The sequence below is a fragment of the Ranitomeya imitator genome, chromosome 1 (genome assembly GCF_032444005.1).
Source record: "Ranitomeya imitator isolate aRanImi1 chromosome 1, aRanImi1.pri, whole genome shotgun sequence".
Taxonomy (NCBI): Eukaryota; Metazoa; Chordata; class Amphibia; order Anura; family Dendrobatidae; genus Ranitomeya; species Ranitomeya imitator.
Window position 1 is genome coordinate 299,415,975 of NC_091282.1, and position 24,716 is coordinate 299,440,690.

General features: G+C 44.1%; 1 protein-coding gene across 1 annotated transcript in view; it reads left to right on the top strand.

The window, feature by feature from the left end:
- Positions 1-24,716, top strand: part of LOC138670117 (solute carrier family 2, facilitated glucose transporter member 11-like) — a 110,026-nt gene that overhangs the window by 20,221 nt on the left and 65,089 nt on the right. The window contains exons 3-9 of the mRNA XM_069757159.1: positions 7,579-7,739; positions 8,364-8,488; positions 8,587-8,716; positions 8,900-9,048; positions 9,810-9,997; positions 12,459-12,569; positions 14,153-14,254. Coding sequence (XP_069613260.1) covers positions 7,579-7,739; positions 8,364-8,488; positions 8,587-8,716; positions 8,900-9,048; positions 9,810-9,997; positions 12,459-12,569; positions 14,153-14,254 — 966 coding nt within the window. The remainder of the gene's footprint in view (positions 1-7,578; positions 7,740-8,363; positions 8,489-8,586; positions 8,717-8,899; positions 9,049-9,809; positions 9,998-12,458; positions 12,570-14,152; positions 14,255-24,716) is intronic.

Genomic DNA, 24,716 nt, shown 5'->3' on the forward strand with positions numbered 1-24,716 from the left:
TTTTATTTCTCACAAAATTTTGCTGCTTCAGTGTTTTTAGACGTCAGATGTTTGTATGGTTACTGAAGTGCAATTAGAAACATGTTATAAGTTGGTTTTTTTTACTTATATTGACAAAAAAATCAAGTTTATGCAAAGAGAAGAGAATATTTGCAGTGTCCACCCTAATTCTTCAGTACTTCGGCAATTAGCCCTGACATGCTGGATATCAGCTTCTGGGCCTAAGGCCGGGTTCACACTGCACTAGCAGCAGCCCGTTCTGCACATCAGCTGCGGGCTGATATTCATAACAGGCTACAAATATTGGCCCCCGGCCGTCGGCTTTCCCCCTCTGGCGCAGAAAATTGCGCGGGAGCCCACGCCGTTTTTTCCGTTTTTTTTTAATGCAACGCTCATTAAGGCTACTTTCACACTTGCTTCAGTACGAGTCCGTCGCTATGCGTCGGGCCGAAGTACCGATGCACGTTGTGAAATTTGTGCACGACGTAGGCAGCAGATGCAGTTTTTCAACGCATCCGCTGCCCATTCTGAAGTCCAGGGAGGAGGGGGCGGAGTTTCGGCAGCGCATGCGCGGCAGAAAATGGCAGACGCGACGGACAAAAAAACGCTCACTTGAACGTTTTTTCATGCCGACGGTCCGCCAAAACATGACGGATCTGTTGCATGACGGACGCAACGTGTGGCCATCCGTCGTGATCCGCTGCTAATACAAGTCTATGGGTAAAAAACGCATCCTGCAAGCACATTTGCAGGATCCGTTTTTTTCCCAAAACGACGGATTGCTAAAAACGCAAGTGTGAAAGTAGCCTTAGAAACATCGGCCTTTCTATTATATATCTATGGATATATCTATCTATAGATATATTTATAGATAGATATATCTATAGATACATAGATGTATCTATCCATATATCTGGCTACTTTCACACATCAGGTTTTTGCCATCAGGCACAATCCGGCGAGTTTTGAAAAAAACGGATCCATTTTTTTCCGCCGGATCTGTTTTTTCCACCGGATCTATTTTCTTCCACAGGATCCGCTTTTTTCCGCAGGATCCGTTTTTTCCCCGGATCCGTTTTTTCCCCGGATCCGTTTTTTCCGCTGGATCCGTTTTTTCAAAAACAGCATCAAAAAAGCATCAAAAACCACACCAAAAACCTGCACCAAAAGCTGCACCAAAAACTGCACCAAAAAAAGCAAAAACCCCACCAAAAACTGCACCAAAAACTGCATCAAAAACCACACCAAAAACCTGCATCAAAACTGCACCAAAAACAGCATCAAAAACCACACCAAAAACCTGCATCAAAAACTGCACCAAAACCTGCATCAAAACTGCACCAAAAACTGCATCAAAAACCACACCAAAAACCTGCATCAAAAAATACACCAAAAACTGCACCAAAAACAGCATTAAAAAACACATTAAGGCTATATACACACGTTGCAGATTTGACTGTGGAATTTTTCTGTGCAGATTCTGTATTTCTTGGCAAAAAACGCAGGTCAGAATCTGTACCTTTTTTGGTATGTGCACACGTTGCAGATTTTTGTGCAGATTTCTTCCTTTTTTACCCTTGCAAATTTTTATTATGGAATGGGTGCAGAAACGCAGCAAATCTGCACAAAGAATTGACATGGTCCTTTTTTGAATCTGCTGCAATTTCCATACAGATTTTTCTGCACCATCAGCACAGGATTTTTTTTGCCATTGATTTACATTGTACTGTAAATCACTTGCAGATCTGCAGCGTTTCTGCGTGGAAAAAAAAATGCTGCAGATCTGCAGGAAATCTGCAACGTGTGCACATAGCCAAAAAATCTGCATCAAAAACCTGCACCAAAAACTGCATCAAAACTGCACCAAAAACTGCATCAAAAACCGCACCCAAAGCTGCATCAAAACTGCACCATTTTTTGATGCAGGTTTTGATGCAGTTTTTGGTGCAGTTTTTGATGCAGTTTTTGGTGCAGTTTTTGATGCAGGTTATTGGTGCGGTTTTTGATGCAGGTTTTGATGCAGTTTTTAGTGCGGTTTTTGATGCAGTTTTAATGCAGTTTCTGGTGCAGTTTTTTTATGCAGGTTTTGATGCAGTTTTTGGTGCGGTTTTTGATGCGGTTTTTGATGCAGTTGTTGTAAATAAATAAATAAATAAATAAATGGAAAATGTGCATGATTTCAACATGCATGAAAAAATGGATTCGGAGGACGGATTCATTTCACATCTCAGTTTCATCCGTTTTTTTCCGGATCCGTCGCTGTGCGTTTTTTTCGCCGGACAGAAAAACCGTTCCCCTGTATGTGTTTTCCGTCCGGCGGAAACAGCTTTCTTGACGGATCTGGCAAAAAAACGGATGAAACGTGTGGCCATCAGGCGCAATCCGGTGCTAATACAACTCTATGAGAAAAAAACGAATCCGGCAGAAAAAAACAGATCCTGCAAATGTGCTTGCAGGATGCATTTTTTACCCATAGACTTGTATTATCATGCAACGGATCCACCGTGTTTTGGTGGACCGTCGGCTTGAAAAAACATTCAAGTGAGCGTTTTTTGTCCGTCGCGTCTGCCATTTTCTACTGAAACTCCACCCCCTCCTCCCCGGATTTCAGAATGGGCAGCGGATGCATTGAAAAACTGCATCTGCTGCCCACGTCGTGCGCAAATTTCACAACGTGCGTCGGTACGTCGGCCCGATGTATAGCGACGGACCCGTACCGACGCAAGTGTGAAAGAGGCCTTAAGGAGCATTGAATTTTTTTAAAAAAGGCCAATATTTGTAGCCTGCTATGAATATCAGAATATCAGCCCAAAAAATGGCGTGGGGTCCCCCTATATTTTATATATTTTATAGCCAGAAAGGCTACGCAGACAGCTGCGGGCTGATATTCATAGCCTAAAGAGAGGCCATGGATATTGGCCCCCCGGCTACAAATACCAGTCTGCAGCCGCCCCAGAAACGGCGCATCTATAAGATGCGCAAAATTCCGGCACTTAGCCCCTCTCTTCCCACTCCCGTGTAGCGGTGGGATATGAGGTAATAAGGGGTTAATGTCACCTTGCTATTGTAAGGTGACATTAAGCCGGGTTAATAACGGAGAGGCGTCAATTAGACGCCTATCCATTATTAATCCAATAGTAATAAAGGGTTAATAAAACACACACACATTAGGAAAAAGTATTTTAAAATTCTTCATTTAACCATACTTACCATACTTCAGCGCCTGCAAAAAAACTTAAAATAATAAAACGTATACTACCTGTCCGCCGTAGTCCAATTAATAACGAGTGTCCCACGACGATCTCCCCTATAGAACAGTGACATCGGGTGATGTCACTGCTCTATAGGACCCTCAGTGACACACTGACAGGAGACAATGGTTCCTGCAGTGCATCACTGAGAGGTTACCTTAGGACAAAGTCTCACTTTATGGCAATTGCTGCGTGGGAAAATTTCTCATACAGCAATGCCGAAAGTGAGACTAGGAACTATCTTTTTTACAGCGGTGGAGGAATACAGTGCGGAAGGATACCTTCCTCCCGTCATTGTGTTCCTGTAACGTCCAACGATGTAAATCCTTCTGAAGGGGTTAAAACATTTTGCAGCAAGGAGCTTTGCTAATGCAATGCTACTCCTCGCTGCAAAACCCCGGGGAATGAGTCTAAATATAGATCAATGAGCTATATTTAGCTTCATTTGCGGTGAGGCGCCCCCTGCTGGATGTTCATAGATCGTGGGAACTTACCTAGAAAGCCTGGGAGCATTGCATTAGCAAAGCTCCTTGCTGCAAAATGTTTTAACCCCTTCAGAAGGATTTACATCGTTGGACGTTACAGATCTGCGGAGGGTAAGTATATTGTTGGTTTATTCTGTTTTTTCTTTCACAGAACGAGGGTCTTCAGTGACTGGATTGGGCGTAGAATAAAATACTCCAACAACAATTGTTTTTATTTTATTAAAATAATTTTAAATAATGTGTTTGTGTTTTATTTAACCCTTTACTACAATTGGATTATTAATGGATAGGTGTCATAATTGACGCCTCTCCATTATTAATTAGGCTTAATGTCACCTTACAATAGCAAGGTGGCATTAACCCTTCATTACCCCATATCCCACCGCTACACGGGAATGGGAAGAGAGTGGCCAAGTGCCAGAATAGGCGCATCTTCCAGATGTGCCTTTTCTGGGGTGGCTGGGGGCAGATATTTTTAGCCAGGGGGGGCCAATAACCATGGACCCTCTCCAGGCTGTTAATATCTGCCCTCAGTCACTGGCTTTACTACTCTGGCGGAGAAAATTGCGCGGGAGCCCACGCCAATTTTTTCCGCCATTTAACCCTTTATTTTAAGAGCTAGAACGGCCAAATTTTGCAGATACACTCTACTGACATTAGTAGTGTGGAATCTGCAAAAAAAATGGAGAGAAGACATGGTTTACTGTATGTAAACCATGTCTCAAATTATGTCGGGTTTTAGGAAGGAGAAAGAAAAAGCCGGTAATTGAATTACCGGCTTTCAAGCTGTATAGCGCTGGAAAAAATAGTAATATATATACATATATGTGTCTACTGACATATATATATATATATATATATATAGACAGTATATATATTTTTTTTTTACTTTTTGGGACACATGGATCATTTCTATAGCGGTATGTTGGTTTTGCAAGCCTGCGAGAAAACCACGCAGTACGGATGCCATACGGATTACATACGGAGGATGCCATGCGCAAAAAACGCTGACACACCCTGCCTACGGAGGAGCTACGGACCACTATTTTCGGGACATTTCAGCGTATTACGGCCGTAATATACGGACCGTATTTTCATACGCTGAGTGTGAAGCCGGCCTTAGGCTGCCGTCACACTAGCAGTATTTGGTCAGTATTTTACATCAGTATTTGTAAGCCAAAACCAGGAGTGGGTGATAAATATAGAAGTGGTGCATATGTTTCTATTATACTTTTCCTCTATTTGTTCCACTCCTGGTTTTGGATTACAAATACTGATGTAAAATACTGACCAAATACTGCTAGTGTGACGGCAGCCTTAAATACTGAGCCAATGTGTATTATGTAATTTTCATGCCATGGAATGACTTTGCAATTTTTTGGGATCCAGTTGGATGAAATATATTACGTGTGCTATACTGCTAGAGTAAATAAATTCTTCACAAATTATAATAAAACATTTTTTATTCACAACGTGTTTCAATGCCATATTTAACAATTGAAAAAAAAGAAATACATTTGGCTTTTTCACTTGATAAAGACACTTGTATGGTGTTGAAACGCATTGAGAAAAAAAAAAAATCTTATCATTATTGTTGAAGTATCAATTTAATACAGCAGCACAGGTCACCTAACATGTTTCATCCAACTGGATCCAATATCTCCTGGACGATTTATCCACCCGACACGGGCAGCAGCTGTTTTTCTTCATGCCTACATAGGAATTGTGCCTGTCACAGCTTCACCAGGTGAGTGTTAACCAAGCACGTACCCACTCTTCCTCCATAGGGCATCAACCAATTATGCGCTCTGTTCCCCACATCTAGATTTCTTTGCAATATTTTTTGGCAATTCATCTGATTATTAGAGAGTTAATGCAAGTTGCCACTATAAAATCTAAAGCAGCAAGTTTTGTGAAGGCCAAAATTATGACATTCTCAAAACTTTTGTACATGACTATACATACAGTACTTGAATTTTGAATAACAATACTACATGTTTAATGGGGACTATATCACTTCTCCCCTATGCCTCCAAGCTACTGGAACAACACGTCTACTTTGAACTGTCCTCCCATCTCTCTTCTTGCTCCCTCTTTGACCGCTTACAATCTCGCTTCCGGTCACACCACTCCACTGAAACTGCCCTAACTTAGGTCACCAATGACCTCTTAACCGCCAAGAGCAAGCGACACTACACTGTCCTCCTCCTCCTGGACCTGTCGGCTGCCTTTGACACAGTGGACCATTCCCTATTATTACAGACCCTCTCATCCCTTGGCATCACAGACTTGGCCCTATCCTGGATCTCATCATACCTAACAGACCGGACATTCAGCGTCTCCCACTCACACACCACCTCCTCACCTCGCCCCCTATCTGTCGGAGTCCCACAAGGTTCAGTTTTAGGGCCCCTGCTCTTCTCCATTTACACCTTTGGCCTGGGACAGCTCATAGAATCTCATGGCTTTCAGTATCATCTCTATGCTGATGACACATAGATCTACATCTCTGGACCAGATATCACCTCCCTACTAACCAGAATCCCTCAATGTCTATCCACTATTTCATCCTTCTTCTCCGCTAGATTTCTGAAACTTAACATGGACAAAACAGAATTCCTCATCTTTCCCCCATCTCAGGTGACCCCCCCAACGAACTTATCCATTACAGTAAATGGCTGCCCACTCTCCCCAGTCCCATAAGCTCGCTGCCTCGGGGTAATCCTTGACGCTGATCTCTCCTTCAAACCATATATCCAAGCCCTTTCCACTTCCTGCCGACTTCAACTCAAAAATATTTCACGAATCTGTTAATTCCTCAACCAAGAATCTGTAAAAACCCTAGTCCATGCCCTCATCATCTCTCGCCTCGACTACTGCAACCTCCTGCTCTGTGGCCTCCCCTCTATCACTCTTGCACCCCTCCAATCTATTCTAAACTCTGCTGCACGACTAATCCACCTGTCCCCCACTATTCCCCAGCTTCTCCCCTCTGTCAATCCCTTCACTGGCTCCCCATTGCCCAGAGACTCCAGTACAAAACCCTAACCATGACGTACAAAGCCATCCACAACCTGTCTCCTCCATACATCTGTGACCTCGTCTCTCTCCCGATACTTACCTACACGCAACCTCCGATCCTCACAAGATCTCCTTCTCTACTCCCCTCTTATCTCCTCTTTACACAATCGTATATAAGATTTCTCTCGCGTATCACCCCTACTCTGGAACCCTCTACCACAACACATCAGACTCTCGCCTACCATCGAAACCTTCAAAAAGAGCCTGAAGACCCACCGCTTCCGACAAGCCCATAACCTGCAGTAACCACCGATCGACCAAACCGCTGCATGACCAGCTCTACCCTCACCTACTGTATTCTCACCCATCCCTTGTAGATTGTGAGCCTTCGCGGGCAGGGTCCTCTCTCCTCCTGTACCAGTTAGGACTTGTATTGTTTAAGATTATTGTACTTGTTTTTATTATGTATACCCCTCCTCACATGTAAAACGCCATGGAATAAATGGCGCTATAACAATAAATAATAATAATGATAGGGACATTCATATGTCGTATAGCAGTCAGTAAGACAGTACTGTCATCACTAAGGTGCATTATACGGCACTTTCTTACACAATGTAATAAAAGTAAGGTCTGCTGCTATGCTATCAGTTAGAAAATAAAATAGGAAAATCATCTTTCAATACACCAATGAAGGATCTACAATGAATTTTGATACACAGCAGTAACATTACCAGTGTCTAAGATTAGTGATCTAAAAAACCTTGTAAGTAAGCCAAGTGCATGTACATTTTAATGACTGCTTAGTAATTCTCTTCCAGTTTGTAAAGAGGTTTATCAATGACACGTGGATGCATCGCTACCACCTACCAATTGCTGACAACAGCTTGAGATTGCTTTGGTCTTTTATTGTATCAAGTTACTGCATTGGAGGACTGTTGGGTTCTTTGGGATCTGGATATTTAGCTTCTAAATATGGGAAGTAAGTGTCTATTTCAGATTACATTTACGGTAATGACATCAAAATCACATCTCACTCTTCTTTACTCACTTTGCCAAAGCAACGGGAAAAAATGAGATTACTACCCATATGAAGCACAGATTAGAGCGTCTTTAAAGACCCTTTTTCATGGGTCACTGCAAACTCTATGGGGGCAAATGATAGTTAGAAAGATCATTTGGCCCTATGCAGTTTGCATATTCATGGCACCATATCTCCTGTTTACATGTGGCGATGACAAAAATGTTCTTTTAGGCCTCACAAAATTTGTGATATGTTGAAGAGCAAATGTTTTACTCTTTCATTGACAGATTGCTGCCATGCTTAGATCTGTCAATAATCAGAAAGAATAGGGAATGTAGTCAATTACTGGCCAATGTAAATGTTACATAAATGGGTCATCCAAGATAATTAAGATCCTCACTGGTATACCATTGACAGTGGCTGCGGATGTCAAGGCTCATATACGGCACAATACATCTGCAGCCAATCACTGGCATCAGCGGTCTCAGAAGTTTGGCTGCAGACATCACTGTACACAGACAATCTGGGCTAAAAAAAAGGCTTTACTAAACTAAATAATTATCCATACCTCACTTCTTACAGGAAAAGATGTCAGCTGTGCAGCAATGTGATCCCCATAACTGCAGCACTATTGATGGGGCTTAGTGCCACTGTCAGGTCTTTTGAGATGATTCTGATCGCCCGCTTTCTGTATGGCATTAATGCAGGTATGATTTTTTTTGCTAACACTATGTGCTGGTACCTTGATCTACGCCTAGATAAATGTAATGTATGAATGATAAATATATGTTTACAACTACTTCAGGATTTGGACTCAACATCCACTCTCAGTATGCAGGAGAGATTGCAGACAAGAAACTGCGCGGATTTACTAACACCAGTATATCCATATTTGTGACAACTGGCAAATTGACTGGGCAAATTTTAGGGCTCAGGTGAGAATTAGACTGATCATTTGTCAACATCTTGCTTGTCTAAAAAACAGTGAACAATATTGTTCTAACATTAGGTTAACGTTCGACTCTTACATTTTAATTATCTTTATCATTTTCATAGCACTCTTGATATTGAAATGCCTAATAGAAAGTCTGACCTGTTTATATTTTGTCCTTAACCAGGGAGATCCTAGGGATTGAGTCTCAGTGGCCTCTTCTCTTAGCTTTCAGTGGGTTCTGGGCACTTGCTCAGATGGTCACCTTGCCACTCTTTCCAGAGTCCCCACCATACCTCTTAATGGAAAAAGGAGACAAAGATGGTTGTATAAAAGGTAAGCAATAGCATAAAACATATTTCCTGCTTTAAAGAGACCAATCAGGTCTAATGACTGTCTATACTATACCTGCTTATATGCATATTTTATTATTCTAACAAGGTGTTTAATAAAAATGAAATCATTTAAAAATTAAATCTTAGACTGCAATGTTGCATATGCAAACAAAGCGGGACTAGTCCAATGGAGCAACTTTTCCCTCAGACTAGTCCTGCCTCAGATCATGCCCCTGGCTATGATTAACAGACTGTGTGTTTATGGTGCGACCATTATGTTGGCTGTAAATCACGTTCAGGGGTTCATAATAATAATAATAATCTTTATTTTTATATAGCGCTAACATATTCTGCAGCGCTTTACAGTTTTGCACACATTTTCATAGCTGTCCCCGATGGGGCTCACAATCTAGAATCCCTATCAGTATGTCATTTGGAATGTGGGAGGAAACCGGAGTGCCCGGAGGAAACCCACGCAAACACGGAGAGAACATACAAACTCTTTGCAGATGTTGTCCTGGGTGGGATTAGAACCCAGGACCCCAGCGCTGCAAGGCTGCAGTGGGTTCATGATTAGAAGATCTGAGGCAGGACTAGTCCATGAAATGTTGCCGTGCTGGATTAGCCCTACCTCATTGGCATATGCGGTGTTGTAGAATAGAAGTGCTTTCTTCAAAGATTGCGGCTCCTTATAAGTTGCATCAAACACTTCAGAGTTATCTCAATCTTTTGTCCTCTTATTATTTTGCTTTTCTCACCTAGCAATAAAACAACTGTGGGGGGATCAAGACCATCAGAAAGAGATTGATGAAATGTTACAGGAACAAGCTTCTCGGAAAAGTGGTCGTAGTCTGACCATCCGAGAATTGCTGAGAGAACCTTCACTGCGCTGGCAGCTGTATATGCTAGTTGCCTTAACCATAGCTCTGCAGCTATGTGGGATCAATGCGGTAAGCCTTATTTATCTTTTTATCTTTTCTGCTTTATAAATAAATATAGATGTAGATTTTATAATAAAATTATATTTACACAAAGTTAATGAATATTTAAAAGGAAACTCCAAAGAGACTGTCATATTGTCATCTGAGAAAATCATGTTCATCGAAAAACAACACTAATTTCCAGAGGGAAACAGAAATTTTTCAAACTTATGAAAAGGATTTTAAGGGCTTTATAGAACTCGTAGTTCTGGATATCTATGTCATTCTGAGGTTAGACGTCATAGAAGCGATTTTTCACATGCATCTAATATCATCCAATTGTGCTTAGAAGTAATTAAAAAGCATCTAAAGTGACGTATGAATTTGATAGGTTTCAACTTGCAAACTATATTGCTCTTATTGTTTTTAATAGGATTGCATTTTTTTTTACTAATATGCTTTTACTTTCAAAGGTGCCTTGATCTCCAGATTCCATTTTGGCCCATTTCAGTAGCTCCACTTCCAGCCCTTTCTGAGTCAGCATGTTATAAGTGATGTGTTTGAATGGGATTGACTGTTCATTTCAATAGTTCAGCCAGTCCCCTCACTATCAATGTATAACTTGGGACAGAAGGGAGCTAGCTTAAAATTCCTGTTGTGAATTAAAAGTAGTATTTTGAAAGTGGGTATCTCCTTTAAATAAATACTCCACTCTTCTAGATCCTGGAAGCATACCTATCTAATGCTAACTAGAAATGGTCTCACTAGAAATGGTCCCAGTGTTCTGATCAGTACGTTTCATCTCTGTCCTTTGCTGATCACGAGAACAAATTGGCAAAGGTCTCTTCAACATGCCTCCTGCACAGTTGTGCTCCTGGCCCTTGCTGCATAAGGGCAGTCTCACACGTCCAGATAATTCCGGTACCGGAAAAATCGGTACCGGAATTATCCGTGTCCATGTGCCCGTGCGTTTCTGTGGCACACGTGTGCCGCCCATTTGCCGCCCGGGTACCACACGCACCATGCAGGATTACACTCATGAATATGCGGCTCCACCTCCCATAGGGGTGGAGCCGCATATTCATTTCTGTAATGGGCGGCCCCACGTGACCGCATACAGGAGAAGCTGCGGCCAGGACAGGACACCGCAAGGGAGCTGGGTGAATATTTTTATAACAGCGGGCGGGCGCACGGGGGGTGAGAGGGGGGTGGGGACAGGGATCTTTATTTTAAACACGAGAAACAAAAAAAAAAAGGATTTTTCATATCGTCTCTACAGCAAACGCTGCTGCAGAGAAGATATGAATCGTGGCTTCAGCACCATGTGGGGGGGATAGCGCTTACTGTAGCGCTGTCTCCTGCATGGCACACGGACTGCACACGGACAACGTCCGTGTGCGGTACGTGTTTTACACGGACCCATTGACTTTAATGGGTCCGTGTAATCCGTACGCTCCCACGAACACTGACATGTCTCCGTGTTTTGCACACGGACACACGGTCCGTGAAAACACGCTGACATGTGCAGAGACACATTGATTTTAATGTGTCTACGTGAGTCAGTGTCTCCGGTACGTGAGGAAACTGTCACCTCATGTACCGGAGCCACTGACGTGTGAAACTGGCCTCACCAACTGCAACCCATCTATTTAAGTGAATAGGGTAGCAATGAATTTGGATGGCAGGAATTAGGATTGCACATGAAATATTAGCAAAGACTCCAAAGATCATGGGATTCCCAACAGTCAACCATTCACTGATGAGAAAGTGATGAAAATACCAACCTGTAGTACTGGTGGAAAAAAAACCGCTTTAAAGCAACACTACACTCTGGCCTAAATCAATGCACGGCTGGTGCAGAGCCTTGAGTGATGCAGGACACAGAAAATCTCTTTGTAACTGTTGCTTGTCCCTTTAAAAGCTTGGCATGACAGAACCGGTATGTCATTCTATGCAAATAGAAATGTTACCCCCTTAACCTCAGTCTGGAGCCTATCACCTAGCCAAATCAGTTCTGATACTTTGCACTAACGAGGGGCAGTAGCCTGAAACACTGTGTCTGCAAATTGAGATTCTGATTAGGCTTTTATTCTAAGAGTCGATAGTGATTTGTAGGATTGCTGCTTACACCGGTGGCGCTATAGAGTTCAAGTCCTCTTCCGCTCTGAAGAGGAAATTTGCACCTTTAGTAGCTAAAATACATGCAAATGAATGTATTGTAAAGCAGAGGTGATAGACAAAAGCGCACCACACAAATTTGTGTAGCGCTAAATTGGCAACCTTCATATCTAGATTCATACTTTGGGTACTTAAGGTTGGGGAGCAATCAGAGGGTCAAGAATGGATCAAAGCAACCTTGCTTTCTACAAATCTAGTAAAATGTTAACAATTCTATTTTAATGCTTACCAACATGATTGTAGAATATATAATCAGCACACATCTTATCATTTTTCCAACTCGGCAATCTTTTACATACCCAATGACTTTTAGGTATATTTTTATGCTGCTGAAGTATTTAAAGCTGCTGGGTTTTCAGAGAAGCAAATCCCATACTTAACAGTTGGTGTCGGAATATGTGAGACCACGTCGGTGATCCTGTGTGTAAGTGCAGCAACATTTTCTTGCATTTCTGTAGCAAACAGATATGTAGAATTTCCAGACCACTCCTAGAGTATGTAACAATACCCATCATATCTTCCTAAGCTTGGTTACTTATTTCCTTTTTTGTTGCATTTTAAACGCTTCTGTCTGATAAAATTTAAATCGGCCTAAAAAGTCAGTGAACTATGTATTCAGGTTAAAATATCTATAGGAAAAGCACATTACATTAAAAAAGGCTATGGACACCTTTGACACGGAAAGAGCAAGCAGGTGTGAAAGTGTATATAAATGATTGACCTCTCCTTGAAGCACCGAGCGCCTGTACTTGGTTTGAACAGTCATTCTGTGCTAACAGAGTCCCTTTAATACCAGATTGCCCAATTATTTTTTCTTCTTTTTTTGTGAACAGCTTTTAACATTCTTAGATGCTTTGTTGCTGTATTCTTATGCAATTGGCTTGCATATTTCCTATCGGTTTGGTATTTTCCTAAGCTTTGTCCCTATTGAGCTAGTTATTTGTTATACATAATCTATAGTGTCTGCCAACACCTCCGCATGATTCCCCTCCTCTCACCGTGCGGGGACGCTGGCTTACTCATCGACCCGGCATGGTCCTCGGCATGCTCCTTCTTCCTGGTCTGTGTGCACTCCACAGTTCCCCGGCGGCGCGCCTAGTACAAGCATGCTCACCTGCTTTTAAAGGGGCAGTGCACGCACAGGGTAAAATGCCCCCAGCTGACAGCTGGGAGGCGTTTAGTTAATGTGAACTCTGCTAGATGTCTCCCAGCCAATAGCTGGGAGGCATCTTGTATAAAAGGCACCCTCCCCAATAGGGAGGTGCCTGAGCAACCCCTATAGTTAGTATTAGTGGTGATGGTGTGTGCAACTGTATGTTGCCAGGTCCCCGTCCCTAGTATATTCTAAAGTTATTCCCATATCCTATGTCCAGTATAGTTTGCCCATGTTCTTGTTCCTGAAACCGCGTCTGTGGTACCTATACCCGAACCCTGGTCCCGGTGTGGCCAGTCCTGTGTCCGTTGTTCCTGGTTCCAGTGCAGCCAGCTCCAAAACAGCTCCTGGTATCTATGGGTCTAAACAAGAATCTACCTCCTACATCCACGTTGTCCGTACAGTCCACCAGTGTCCAGTTCCGGCTAATCAGTGACTTCTGTCATGTCTCCCCACGTCAGTGAACCTGACCCCTGTCATCTGCAGCTGCAGTACCGGTGGCTGAGCTGCTTAGCTGCGCCTTTTCCTAGGCAGGTCTGGCCCTATGGGACAGTGGGTCCATGAACCACATGTGCCACCTGCAGGCGTGACTCTCTCTATAGACTATGCCATCAAAACAGGCCTGCTTGGTAGTGGAGTGATTCAGTAATAGACACTGGCTATTATTTAATCTCCTGGGCCCATTTGCAAAACCTATACTGAGATACTGATGAACACGTTTATAAAGTAACAGGCACTAGGCATTTGGTAACCAATATCCATGGGGAACAATCAATCCATGCATGCAATTAAGTTTGTGTTTATATAATTAATGTACCATATCTTGAGCTTTTTTTTGTAAAATTCATTTTCAGAGTCTAGTAGTTGATCATTTTGGAAGAAGACTTATTTTGCTGGCTGGATATGCATCCATGATTCTCTCCTTGGGACTTCTGACACTGACTATTTCACTTCAGGTAATTATATTATTGCTACCACAATATTATTGAAATTAAAAAAAATTATTTTAACAGCGGTGACCTTATGTAGATAAACATACAAGAATAGCAAAGTGTGAATCAGTTGTTCTATCTATTCTAGGCAATTTACTGATAGAATTGATGGATACAATAGGGGGGCTTTATAGCTGAGTTTTCCCTCCTATTAGTCAGACTAATCTGGTCCGCTGCGCCCTGCTGGTGCATTCGGTTGGAGGCTTCAGCAGGTAAACATCTCTGCTTTTTTCTCTGTGACTTTTTTTGAAGAGAAAGAGAGGCTACTAAGAGCATGTCTCTTTCTCTAGGGAGGACATGAAAATGAGCTCTAAGCAGTCACTTCCTTTTCACTTGGGTTTGAAATGGTTACCAAACTAGACATTACCTTAATCTTCCACCATTTTTGAACAGGACTTGAACTTCGTTGGCTTCATACTCTCTGCTTTGACACTATAGTCATCAAAAATAACCATAGTTATGCACATCAGACAAGACTCAGCTCAGTCCGTCAGATATGAAGTATTGCTATTTGTTACACTTCATCCGACCATTCTATAGCCCCACAAAGTCATTTTATGCCATCATATAAGCATGAGTAGGTTTCTACTATTCATTAAAATCCCTGAATGCTCTAATAACTCTATTGGTCAAATGTAAGTGATATGGTCAAATTCACTTTCGCAACTTTGCATATTTCACAAGTGCACAAAGAAAAGAGGTAAAAGCAGAACTTGTGGCTGAAATAAATAATTGAATACATCACTAAATACATTCCCCAACATTAAAATTGCAACATCAAGAAGGACTAGTTATGGAATTATGAAAATCATGGGATCTATAAACATGTTAATGATATCTTAATGATGAAAAATGTAAACAAAAATTTACAAAACATCTCAATTTATTCAGTATTACGTTTGAGCGCTGCATGCAGAAATATATGCACTTACACACCTTGGCTACTATCAATGAGATTATGAGATTATTAATAGAGATGGGCGAACCCGAACAGTAAATCCATGTTACTGTTCAGGTTCGACACCCGAACCCCAGGTGTTTCTCGCGTTGTCATCTGCATGACAGCTCAAGAAACAATAGCGGCTCTGATCTGCGGCAAGTTTACTGCCAGTCAGAGAGCCGCATGAGCCCGCAGCAGTGACTGGAGGTAAAAAGTTTACCTCCAGTCACTGGCATCAGCTGATGGGACTACTACTTCAATCAGCCTTTGCCTGCTGCTGCTAATAACAGTGAGAGCAGGTGCGGCTAATTGGAGTATTTATCAGCTGGCATCTGCGCTCTAAATAATAATAATTAAAAAAAAAAATGTGGATTCCCCTGTATTTTTGATAACAAGCCCGGCAAAACTGACAGCTGCAGGATGCAGAGTTAGCTAGGCTGGTTATCAAGAATACAAGGGTCCCCCAGCTGTTTTTTTAAATTATTAATATAAATAATAAAAAAAAAAAAAACAGCATGAGGTCCCCCTCATTTTTAACAACCAGCCAAGCTAAAGCAGACAGATGGGGGCTGCTATTCTCAGGCTGGTAAGGGCCCATGGTTATTGCCCCCTCCCTGCCTAAAAATAGGAGCCCTGTTGTGGATTCTGTTTTTGGGCTCCCTCTGGTGGTTACAGATGGTACTGGGTGACTTGTGTTCTCTGCGGTCTCTGGTGTCCACCTGTTCTATCAGGATATGGGAGTTTCCTATTTAACCTGGCTTTCTTGTCATTTCCTCGCCGGCGATCAATGTAATCAGTGTGTCTTGTTACCTCTGCTTTCCGCTTCTGTAATCTTCAGGACAAGCTAAGTTTTTGATTTTCCTGTTCCACGTTTTGCTTTATTTTTGTTTTAGTCCAGCTTGCAGTTATGTGATTCCTTGTTGCTGGTTGCTCTAGTGGGCTGATATTACTCCTCATGTTCCATGAGTTGGCACATGAGTTCAGGTAATTTCAGGATGGTTTTTTGTAGGGTTTTTCGCTGACCGCGCAGTTCACTTTTGTATCCTCTGCTATCTAGTTTTAGCGGGCCTCATTTTGCTGAATCTGTTTTCATTACTACATATGTGCTTTCCTCTCATTTCACCGTCATTACATGTGGGGGGCTGCTGTTTCTGTGGGGTGTTTCTCTGGAGGCAAGAGAGGTCTTTGTTTCTTCTAATAGGGGAGGCTAGTCCTACGGCTGGCGCGAGACGTCTAGAATCATCGTAGGCACGTTCCCAGGCTACTGCTAGTGTTGTGAATTAGGTTCAGGATCGCGGTCAGCTCAGTTTCCATCACCCTAGAGCTTGTTCTGTTTTTTTTGTGCTTGTCCTTTTGTGATCCCCTGCCATTGGGATCATGACAGTATCGCCGGCCAAAAGTGGTAATCGTATTGGCTGAAGTAGGAGGAAAAGTAGTCTGAGGAAGTTTTTTTTTTTTTTTTTTCCTTCCCTCAGAGGTTGCTGCCTAGCCTTAATTGCAGCCTGGCTGCGTCTTACCTCCTCTTAATCCTTGAATGGCTCTGACCTCAGCTGTTTATCATGGACGTCCAGAGTTTGGCTTCCAGCCTGAATAATCTTGCTGCTAAGGTTCAAAATATACAAGATTTTGTTGTACATGCTCCTATGTCTGAACCTAGAATTCCTATCCCAGAGTTTTTTTCTGGAGATAGATCTAGTTTTCTGAATTTTAGGAACAATTGCAAGTTGTTTCTTTCTTTGAAATCTCGCTCCTCTGGAGACCCTGCTCAGCAAGTCAAAATTGTAATATCTTTCCTGCGGGGTGACCCTCAGAATTGGGCATTTGCATTGGCACCAGGGGATCCTGCGTTGCTCAATGTGGATGCGTTTTTTCTGGCATTGGGTTTGCTCTATGAGGAACCTAACCTAGAGATTCAGGCTGAAAAAGCTTTATTGGCTCTCTCTCAGGGGCAAGATGAAGCAGAAATTTATTGTCAGAAATTTCGGAAATGGTCGGTGCTTACTCAGTGGAATGAGTGCGCTCTGGCTGCAAAATTCAGAGATGGCCTTTCTGAGGCCATTAAAGATATTATGGTGGGGTTCCCGGCGCCTACAGGTCTGAATGAGTCTATGACTATGGCTATTCAGATTGATCGGCGTTTACGGGAGCGCAAACCTGTGCACCATTTGGCGGTGTCTTCTGAACAGGCACCTGAGACAATGCAATGTGATAGAATTCAGTCCAGAAGTGAACGGCAAAACTATAGGCGGAAAAATGGCTTGTGTTTTTATTGTGGTGATTCAGCTCATGTTATATCAGCATGCTCTAAACGCACAAAAAAGGTTGATAAGTCTGTTGCCATTAGTACTTTGCAGTCTAAGTTCATTCTGTCTGTGACTCTGATTTGTTCATTATCAGCCATTTCCGTCGATGCCTATGTGGATTCAGGCGCTGCCCTGAGTCTTATGGATTGGTCATTTGCCAACCGCTGTGGGTTTAGTCTGGAGCCTCTGGAAGTCCCTATTCCTTTGAAAGGAATTGACTCTACACCTTTGGCTATGAATAAACCTCAGTACTGGACACACGTGACCATGCGTATGACTCCCGTTCATCAGGAGGTGATTCGCTTCCTGGTACTGTATAATTTACATGATGTCTTAGTGCTTGGTCTGCCATGGTTACAAACTCATAACCCAGTCTTGGACTGGAAGGCGATGTCTGTGTTAAGCTGGGGATGTCAGGGGGTTCATGATGATGCACCTCCGATTTCTATCGCTTCATCTACTCCTTTTGAGGTTCCTGTATTTTTGTCTGATTATCGGGATGTTTTTGAGGAGCCTAAGCTCAATTCGCTTCCTCCTCACAGGGATTGCGATTGTGCTATAGATTTGATTCCTGGCAGTAAATTTCCTAAAGGTCGTTTGTTCAATCTGTCAGTGCCAGAGCATACTGCTATGCGGGATTATGTTAAGGAGTCCTTGGAAAAGGGACATATCCGTCCATCTTCATCTCCTTTGGGAGCAGGTTTTTTTTTCGTGGCCAAAAAAGATGGTTCCTTGAGCCCTTGTATAGATTACCGTCTTTTGAATAAGATTACGGTCAAATATCAGTATCCTTTGCCATTGTTGACTGATTTGTTCGCTCGCATTAAGGGGGCTAAATGGTTCACTAAGATTGATCTTCGGGGTGCGTATAATCTTGTGCGGATTAAGCAGGGTGATGAGTGGAAAACCGCATTTAATACGCCTGAGGGCCATTTTGAGTATTTGGTGATGCCTTTTGGACTTTCTAATGCTCCTTCTGTCTTCCAGTCCTTTATGCACGATATTTTCCGTGAATATCTGGATAAATTTATGATTGTGTATTTGGATGATGTTTTGGTTTTTTCTGATGACTGGGAGTCCCATGTTCAGCAGGTCAGGAAGGTGTTTCAGGTCCTGCGGGCCAATTCTTTGTTTGTAAAAGGTTCAAAGTGTCTCTTTGGAGTCCAGAAGATTTCTTTTTTGGGGTATATTTTTTCCCCTTCTACTATTGAGATGGATCCCGTCAAGGTTCAAGCTATTTGTGACTGGACGCAGCCTACATCTCTTAAGAGTCTACAGAAGTTCTTGGGCTTTGCTAATTTTTATCGTCGTTTCATAACTAATTTTTCTAGTGTTGTTAAGCCTTTGACGGATCTGACTAAGAAGGGTGCTGATGTTGCTGATTGGTCTCCTGCGGCTGTGGAGGCCTTTCAGGAACTTAAGCGCCGGTTTTCTTCTGCTCCTGTGTTGCGTCAGCCAGATGTTTCGCTTCCTTTTCAGGTTGAGGTTGATGCTTCTGAGATTGGAGCGGGGGCGGTTTTGTCACAGAGAAGCTCCGATTGCTCGGTGATGAAGCCATGTGCGTTCTTTTCTAGAAAGTTTTCGCCCACTGAGCGGAATTATGATGTTGGTAATCGGGAGCTTTTGGCCATGAAGTGGGCATTTGAGGAGTGGCGTCATTGGCTTGAGGGTGCTAGACATCGTGTGGTGGTCTTGACTGATCACAAAAATCTGATTTACCTTGAGTCTGCCAAGCGTCTGAATCCTAGACAGGCTCGTTGGTCACTGTTTTTCTCCCGTTTCGATTTTGTGGTTTCATACCTGCCAGGTTCAAAGAATGTGAAGGCGGATGCTCTTTCTAGGAGTTTTGTGCCTGATTCCCCTGGAAATTCTGAGCCCACTGGTATCCTTAGGGATGGGGTGATTTTGTCGGCTGTCTTCCCAGACTTGCGACGTGCTTTGCAGGAGTTTCAGGCGGATAAACCTGATCGTTGTCCGCCTGAAAGACTGTTTGTTTCGGATAATTGGACCAGTAGAGTCATCTCCGAGGTCCATTCTTCTGCGTTGGCAGGTCATCCTGGAATATTTGGTACTAGAGACTTGGTGGCCAGGTCTTTTTGGTGGCCTTCCTTGTCGAGGGATGTGCGTTCTTTTGTGCAGTCTTGTGAAGTTTGCGCTCGGGCTAAGCCTTGCTGTTCTCGGGCCAGTGGATTGTTGTCACCTTTGCCTATCCCGAAGAGGCCTTGGACGCACATTTCCATGGACTTTATTTCGGATCTCCCTGTCTCTCAAAAAATGTCCGTCATCTGGGTTGTGTGTGACCGCTTTTCTAAGATGGTTCATCTGGTCCCCTTGCCTAAGTTACCTTCCTCTTCTGAGTTGGTCCCTCTGTTTTTTCAGAGCGTGGTTCGTTTGCATGGGATTCCGGAGAACATTGTTTCTGACAGGGGATCCCAGTTTGTGTCTAGATTTTGGCGGACGTTCTGTGCTAAGATGGGCATTGATTTGTCCTTTTCGTCTGCATTCCATCCTCAGACGAATGGCCAGACGGAACGAACTAATCAGACCTTGGAAACTTATTTAAGGTGTTTTGTTTCTGCTGATCAAGATGACTGGGTTACCTTTTTGCCGCTTGCCGAATTTGCCCTTAATAATCGGGCTAGTTCTGCTACCTTGGTTTCTCCTTTCTTTTGTAATTCGGGTTTTCATCCTCGTTTTTCCTCTGGTCAGGTGGAGCCTTCTGATTGTCCTGGAGTGGACATGGTGGTGGATAGGTTGCATCAGATTTGGAGTCATGTGGTGGACAATTTGAAGTTGTCCCAGGAGAGGGCTCAGCAGTTTGCTAATCGCCGTCGCCGCGTGGGTCCTCGACTTCGTGTTGGGGACTTGGTATGGTTGTCTTCTCGTTTTGTTCCTATGAAGGTCTCTTCTCCTAAGTTCAAGCCTCGGTTTATCGGTCCCTATAGGATCTTGAAAATTCTTAACCCTGTGTCGTTTCGTTTGGATCTCCCGGCATCGTTTGCTATTCATAATGTGTTCCATCGGTCGTTGTTGCGGAAGTATGAGGTACCTGTTGTTCCTTCGCTTGAGCCTCCTGCTCCGGTGCTGGTGGAGGGAGAATTGGAGTATGTTGTGGAGAAGATCTTGGATTCTCGTGTTTCCAGACGGAAACTTCAGTATTTGGTCAAGTGGAAGAGTTATGGTCAGGAGGATAATTCTTGGGTGGTTGCCTCTGATGTTCATGCTGCTGATTTGGTCCGTGCATTTCATAGGGCTCATCCTGGTCGCCCTGGTGGTTCTCGTGAGGGTTCGGTGACCCCTCCTCAAGGGGGGGGTACTGTTGTGGATTCTGTTTTTGGGCTCCCTCTGGTGGTTACAGATGGTACTGGGTGACTTGTGTTCTCTGCGGTCTCTGGTGTCCACCTGTTCTATCAGGATATGGGAGTTTCCTATTTAACCTGGCTTTCTTGTCATTTCCTCGCCGGCGATCAATGTAATCAGTGTGTCTTGTTACCTCTGCTTTCCGCTTCTGTAATCTTCAGGACAAGCTAAGTTTTTGATTTTCCTGTTCCACGTTTTGCTTTATTTTTGTTTTAGTCCAGCTTGCAGTTATGTGATTCCTTGTTGCTGGTTGCTCTAGTGGGCTGATATTACTCCTCATGTTCCATGAGTTGGCACATGAGTTCAGGTAATTTCAGGATGGTTTTTTGTAGGGTTTTTCGCTGACCGCGCAGTTCACTTTTGTATCCTCTGCTATCTAGTTTTAGCGGGCCTCATTTTGCTGAATCTGTTTTCATTACTACGTATGTGCTTTCCTCTCATTTCACCGTCATTACATGTGGGGGGCTGCTGTTTCTGTGGGGTGTTTCTCTGGAGGCAAGAGAGGTCTTTGTTTCTTCTAATAGGGGAGGCTAGTCCTTCGGCTGGCGCGAGACGTCTAGAATCATCGTAGGCACGTTCCCCGGCTACTGCTAGTGTTATGAATTAGGTTCAGGATCGCGGTCAGCTCAGTTTCCATCACCCTAGAGCTTGTTCTGTTTTTTGTGTGCTTGTCCTTTTGTGATCCCCTGCCATTGGGATCATGACAGAGCCCGTAGTCGCTCCAGAAAAGGCACATCTTTTAGATGCACCAATTCTGGTACTTTGCCCTATGGCGGTGGCAAGTGGGGTTGATTTCACCTTTGTATTGTCTGGTGACATCAAGTCCACGGCTTAGTAATGGAGAGGCATCTGTAAGATGCCTCTCCAATAGTAATCCTATAGTTATATTATAAATAAACACAAAACGAGAATAAAGTCCTTTATTTTAAATTTAAAAAACTTTTACTTAGGGGCGTGGCCTGAGAGTCCATGTGAGCGGACGTGCGGCTGTGAGCTCCCGCCGCTGTATATCTAAAAATCCTGCAGAGCCGCTGCTGTTTGATCCCTGAGGGGGCTTACTGGCTGCGGGGAGACTTGTGGAGCCCGGTGGCGCTGAGCGGTAGCGCTGGAACCGGCGAACATGACAAGGAGACGGCAGAAGGACGCAGGAGCTGGGGATGCAGGCGCAATCCAAGATGGCGCCGACACAAGGGAGAAGGCGGATAAGGAGAACGCCTCATGCAGAAAGCGCATGGAGGTAGCGGCAAAGCTCCAGCAGTTTGCGAGAGCGGAGGCCGCAGAGGAGGGAGCCGGAGCTTATACCGAAGAGGAGGAGGAGGAGGAGAGCCCAGCAGGAGAACATGAGGTACAACAGGGGAGAAAGGAGAGTAAAATGGCGGTGGCAGAAGGGGGACCCGAGGAAATGGCGCCAGAAGCTGAGCCTACCTTAAGAGACGTTTTTGCGCTAGTTTCTTCATGTAAACAATCTCTGACCTTACTGATACAGGAGGTTAAGGGAGACACAGCCCAGATAAACGCAGCCATGCAGAAGATTGACAAACGTGTGGGGGAGGTAGAGGAGAGAGTGAGCACTGCAGAAGACCATATAGTGCAGCTGCAAAAAGCAGAGAAAAAGTTCACTCAAGCAATAGCTGAATTGGCGGCGAAAAATGAGGACCTTGAGAACAGGTCCAGAAGAAACAATATTCGCATAGTGGGCATCCCTGAAAAAGCTGAAGGGAGGAATCCAACGGAGTATATTGAAAACTGGCTGTTAGAGACTTTTGGAGATATGGCGCTAACAAAAGTGTTCGCGGTAGAGAGAGCGCATAGGGTCCCACCGAAACCACCTGTCCCTGGAGCGATTTCCCGTACCATGCTAGCAAAAATTCTAAATTATAGAGACAGAGACATTATCCTGAGGAAGGCCAGAGACATGACGGATCTGACAGTTGAAGGCCAAAAGATTGCTATCTACCCGGACTATTCTACTTTGGTGCAGAGACAACGGATGATGTTCATGGGTATCAAGAGACGGCTGAGGGAGCTGGGAGTGCAATACTCTATGATGTTTCCAGCAAGACTGAGGGTGGTGGCGTTTGATAAAATTCATTTTTTTCAGAAGCCGGAGGAAGCTACCCAGTGGATCGATATTAATGCTAAAAAGCTTAAAGGAAAAGGAGACTGAAACTGTGGGAAGAGTCTGATTTTGGTTACCTATTTGTCAGTGGGCATAGAGTCATGTGATTGACAAACTAGGGGGTATGGGTGGTGAAGAAGGGAGCTGGATTGTACTCAGTTAAAGTTAAAGGGAGAGTGTAATGGCAGCTGGGAAGGAGGGAGGAAGGGTAAGCGGCATATTTTAAGTGTATGCAGGTTTCTTGCGTATGTAAATAATTCTACGTTAAAATACTTTGAGACACGTTATTTTTCAAAATGTCTGAAATCCTGTTATGTACAGTGGTGGGAGGAGGGTTGGGAAGGTAATGCCAAACGGAGTGTTCGCTATGGGCGATGATGCCCCACTCTTGAAAAGAGGTGGAATGGTTAGATGTGAGGGGGGAAGGGTGGGAGGGGGAGATGGGAGGGGGGGAGGAGGGAAGTTAGACAGCTCGTGCTCAAAAAAGATGATACTTTGAGTGAAGATGAGCCAAGTGATGGGGACCCGCTTTAAGATTTTGTGCTGGAATGTGAGAGGTCTAGGGGAAAAATCCAGACGAGCCGCGTGTTTGCAATATGCAAGAGACCAACGGGCCTCAATGATATGCTTGCTGGAGACGCATTTGGTAAGGGAAAAGGTGGATGTCCTGAATAGACGGTGGATCCAGAAGGGATATCATTCTACCTTCTCCACGTATGCAAGAGGAGTCTCAATCTTGGTTCCAGCGGGAGTTCAATATGAGGAGGTGAAGGTATATGTGGATGTGGATGGGCAGTACGTACTAATACGGTGTATATTGTAAGGAGTGATGTTGTGTGTTGCCGCGATGTATATTCCGCCCCCCTACTCTAGCAGGAAAATTAGAGAAGTAATGGAGCGAGTGGAAAGATGGGGACCGACACCGTTAATAATTATCGGGGATCTAAACAGCATCTGTGATCAGTGGCGTAACTACCACGGTCGCGGTAGTCGCCACTGCGACCGGGCCCGGGGGGAGTCAGGGGCCCCGGCAGGTCAGGTGCACGCCGACACCAGCAAAAAGTTAAAAACTGTTGCCGTGCAGGTGATTCGTCCCGCACGGCAACAGACAGACCTGCCCTCCACCTGACCTGCCGGGCGCACACATCAGATCAGCAGCCGACGCCTGATCTGAAAGGAAGAGCTGAAGATCCTGTGGTGACGTCATCACTATCATAGGTCTTTCACCATTGATCAGCTCCGCCTCCTGATCACATGACGATGACGTCACCACAGGTCCTTCAGCTCTCAGCACCTCAGTCCTGGTTGTGTGTAGCTCGTGTTCTCTGGTATCAACCAGCAGCAGATTTCCGGTTCCTGCTGTTCTGGTGAGATATGGAGACGGGCAGAATGCAGAGTCGGATGGGGCAGAATGCGGAGATGGATGGGGCAGAATGGGGAGATGGATGGGGCAGAATGTGGAGATGGATGGAGCAGAATGCGGAGATGGATGGGGCAGAGTGTGGAGTCGGATGGGGCAGAGTGCGGAGACGGATGGGGCAGAATGTGGAGACGGATGGGGCAGAGTGCGGAGACGGATGGGGCAGAGTGAGGAGTCAGATGGGGCAGAGTGAGGAGTCAGATGGGGCAGAGTGCGGAGTCGGATGGGGCAGGAGCATGGGCAGGATGTGGATTTGGGTGGAAAATATTTTGGAGGGGGGGGGC